General features: G+C 56.7%; 1 protein-coding gene across 1 annotated transcript in view; it reads right to left on the minus strand.

Moving 5' to 3' along the window:
• Positions 1-3,555, minus strand: part of EFNA2 (ephrin A2) — a 14,765-nt gene that overhangs the window by 1,803 nt on the left and 9,407 nt on the right. The window contains exon 3 of the mRNA XM_032252461.1: positions 993-1,058. Coding sequence (XP_032108352.1) covers positions 993-1,058 — 66 coding nt within the window. The remainder of the gene's footprint in view (positions 1-992; positions 1,059-3,555) is intronic.

Below are 3,555 nucleotides of genomic sequence, written 5' to 3' on the forward strand. Positions count from 1 at the left end.
TTTTTTTTTTTTTTGAGACGGAGTTTCGCTCTTGTTACCCAGGCTGGAGTGCAATGGCGCGATCTCGGCTCACCGCAACCTCTGCCTCCTGGGTTCAGGCAATTCTCCTGCCTCAGCCTCCTGAGTCGCTGGGATTACAGGCATGCGCCACCATGCCCAGCTGATTTTTTGTATTTTTAGTAGAGACGGGGTTTCACCATGTTGACCAGGATGGTCTCGATCTCTTGACCTCGTGATCCACCCGCCTCGGCCTCCCACAGTGCTGGGATTACAGGCGTGAGCCACCGCGCCCGGCCAACCTTCACCCTTTTAACTTTGGCTTTGCTTTCATTATTTCGTTTTCTTTTCTCTCTCTTTTTTTTTTTTTTTAGACACAGTCTTGCTGCAATGCCCAGGCTGGAGTGCACTGACGCAATCTCGGCTCACCACAACCTCTACCTCCTGGATTCAAGCGATTCTCCTGCCTCAGCCTCCTGCGTAGCTGGGATTACAGGCGCCCACCACCACGCCCAGCTAATTTTTGTATTTTTAGTAGAGACAGGGTTTCGCCACGTTGGTCAGGCTGGTCTCGAACTCCTGACCTCAGGTGATCCACCTGCCTCACCCTCCCAAAGTGCTGGGATTACAGGCGTGAGCCACTGTGCCCGGCCTGCTTTGTGTTTTAGAGATGGAGTCTCGCTCTGTCGCCCAGGCTGGAGGGCAGTGGCTCCATCTCGGCTCACTGCCGCCTCAGCCTCCTGGGCTCCAGCGATTCTCCCACCTCAGCCTCCCAGGGTGCTGGGGTAACAGGTGTAAGCCACTGCGTTCAGGCAACCTTCACTCTCAAAGGTCTGACATGTTTGCAAGATGGGGAAACTGAGGCTGGGGCAGGGCAGGGCAAGATGGGGAAACTCAAGGCGCCCTGTCCCAGCTCTTCTGAACACTCACTGGTTCTGCGGGTTCAGGACACAGGGGTGGGGGCCGGGATCCTGCCCGTCCCCCTGATCACTTACTGGTTGGCCGCACATACACCTTCAGTCGCAGGCAGGGCCGGTCCACAGCATTGGGAGGCGTGGCAGCTAGAAGACAGGGGATGGGATGAGTGGGAAAGTGGCCTCCTGGAGCTGTACACCCTTCCCCAGGTTGGTGAATCAACTGTGACCCCAGGTGGAAAGCCACCCATAAAACTCCTACTGGTACATCAAAGCCCCAGACACAATGCCCCCTGTTTCCCAGCAGTCTCCTGGACATTCCCCCTACCCCTCCCTCTGCCCAATCCGGACCCCAGAGCCTAGGGGTGTCTGCGTTTTTGTTCTGCTCTGCTTCACCTGAGGGCAGCACAGGGTAAGCTCAGAAAATGAATTAAAATATATTTGTTTTCAACAGATCAGCAAAGAGGTGACTTATTAATAGTCAAATGGTTGAGCTGGGTTCAAATCCCTGCCCTCTGAGAGCCCATAGATCAGTCACTCCCGCTCTCCCTGGGCCTCGCCTGGCACCACAGCAGAGTCTCTGGGAAAGAGGTTTTTTTTTTGCATGTGACGGAACTTTGCTCTTTTCACCCAGGCTAGAGTACAGTGGCACGATCTCGGTTCACTGCAACCTCTGCCTCCTGGGTTAAAGTGATTCTCCTGCCTCAGCCTCCCCAGTAGCTGGGATTACAGATGTGTGCCACCGTGCCCAGCTAATTTTTGTATTTTTAGTAGAGACGGGGTTTCACCATGTTGGCCAGACTGGTCTTGAACTCCTGACCTCAGGTGATCCGCCCATCTCAGCCTCCCAAAGTGCTGGGATTACAGGCATGAGCCACCTTGCCAAGCCTGGAAAGATTATTTCCATCTGGCCCAAAATTCCAGCATCACTGCACCTGCTCCTGGGCCCACAGAAGCGTCCTGGAATGTGGTAGGGGCAGTGACAGGAGAAGGGGAGAAGAACGTCTGAAGCCAGGGACGCTGGGCCGTGCACACGCGTGGACAATTAAACAGGGTCCACATGTGCGCACACATGGATGTGGTCTTGCTGTCCCTGTGGAGCCCAGGGCCCCCACCGGCCTGGCTCTCGTGGCCGCCACCTCTGCCCGCCCCCAGAAACCCCTCACACTGGAAGATGAAGATAAAAAGCATATAATAAAAATAACATTCGTCACAGAGATAGGATGAATAATTACAATAATTATCTTTATGAAACTGCCGTCTCAGAAAGAAAAATGTAATTTTTCTTATATTATGGGGTCTTGATTCAAATACCTTCCTCCCCTCCCCCACCCAATTCTTCCCTGAATTAAAGGGAAAAACCCAAGTAGAGCAGAGAAAGGAGGCAATGGAGCCTTGGAAAGCGTCATTTCACACAGCGGAGGTGGCTGTCCAGGCACTGGGCCCCCTGCAGCCTAGGGGCACAGACTCTAGCTTCCCCACCCCAATCCCCGTCCCTCGGGCCCTGAGATGCCGAGAAACCGGAGTCCCCATGCCACAGGGATCCCTCAGCCTCAGCGCCACGGTGGAAGTGGCGACAAGCTGGATGGATGGGGAGTGTGACAAGCTCATCCCCATCTCGGGTGGGCAGTGCCTAGACCCCACATTCCTGGCCAAGGTCACAGACATCATGGCCAAGCGGGACAGGAACTCCAGCTGGCACTGCTGCGTTCCCCACCTGCCGTTGGCCTTTCATGGGGAGGAAAAAGTCAGCTTGGGACCCCCTGATGAGTAGCAGGAACCGGGCACCCTCCGTTAGCTGGGCCCACCCAGCCCAGGCCACCATGGGTCCCCACAGATGTGAATGTCCCCAAGGCTGCCAATACCCAACCTTCAGATGAAGACCCCATGGTCCTCAGAGAGTCTCAGCCTGGCATGGGCCCCAGAGAGATGGGGGGTGGGTACAGGAGGACCCGAAGACCCCTACCCAGTCTGGGTGTGGCTGGTACTGCAGGGGCTCTGCCCTCACGCTGTGGATTTTTCTTCTTTTAGAAACAGGGTCTTGCTCTGCTGCCCAGGCTAGAGTGCAGTGGCCTGACCAGAGTTCATGGACTACAAACAGCCCTCCCAACTCAGTCCCCTCGAAAAGCTGGGACCACAGGCCCGGCTCATCGTTTTTGTTTTTATAGAGACGGGGTCTCCCTATGTTGTCCAAGCTGGTCTCAAACTCCCAGCCTCAAGTGATCCTCTTGCCTCGGCCTCCCAAAGTGCTGGGATTGCAGGGGTAAGCCCCAGCACCCAGCCTAGCTGTGGCTTCCACCATGCTCCCCTCCCCTGCTGGGCTCCAGATGCCTGAGTTTCCCTTCTCAAAGTGCTGGCGCGCGGGCACCCTGGTCTTGGTGTCAGGAGGCTGAGGGAGGTCTATTGGCCCAGGTGCCAAGCGGTCTGACCTGGAGGCCTGAGGTCACAATGGTGCAGCCTCAGCCTCCCTCCGAGCCTAGTTTCCCCAGCCGCACCGAGGGACGAGTACAGTCCTGGCCGCCCCGGCTGGCTGAGAGGATGGGGGGTTCATTTTGCATTTGACACCTGGGGGTCCGGTGGCCAGCGCTGGCCCCGGCCCCACTCTGCGCCCCGCCCGACCCTGCCCTACTCCGCTGCCCCGCCC

The sequence above is a fragment of the Sapajus apella genome, unplaced genomic scaffold (assembly GCF_009761245.1).
Source record: "Sapajus apella isolate SASKATOON/1434 unplaced genomic scaffold, GSC_monkey_1.0 scaffold77, whole genome shotgun sequence".
Classification (NCBI taxonomy): Eukaryota; Metazoa; Chordata; class Mammalia; order Primates; family Cebidae; genus Sapajus; species Sapajus apella.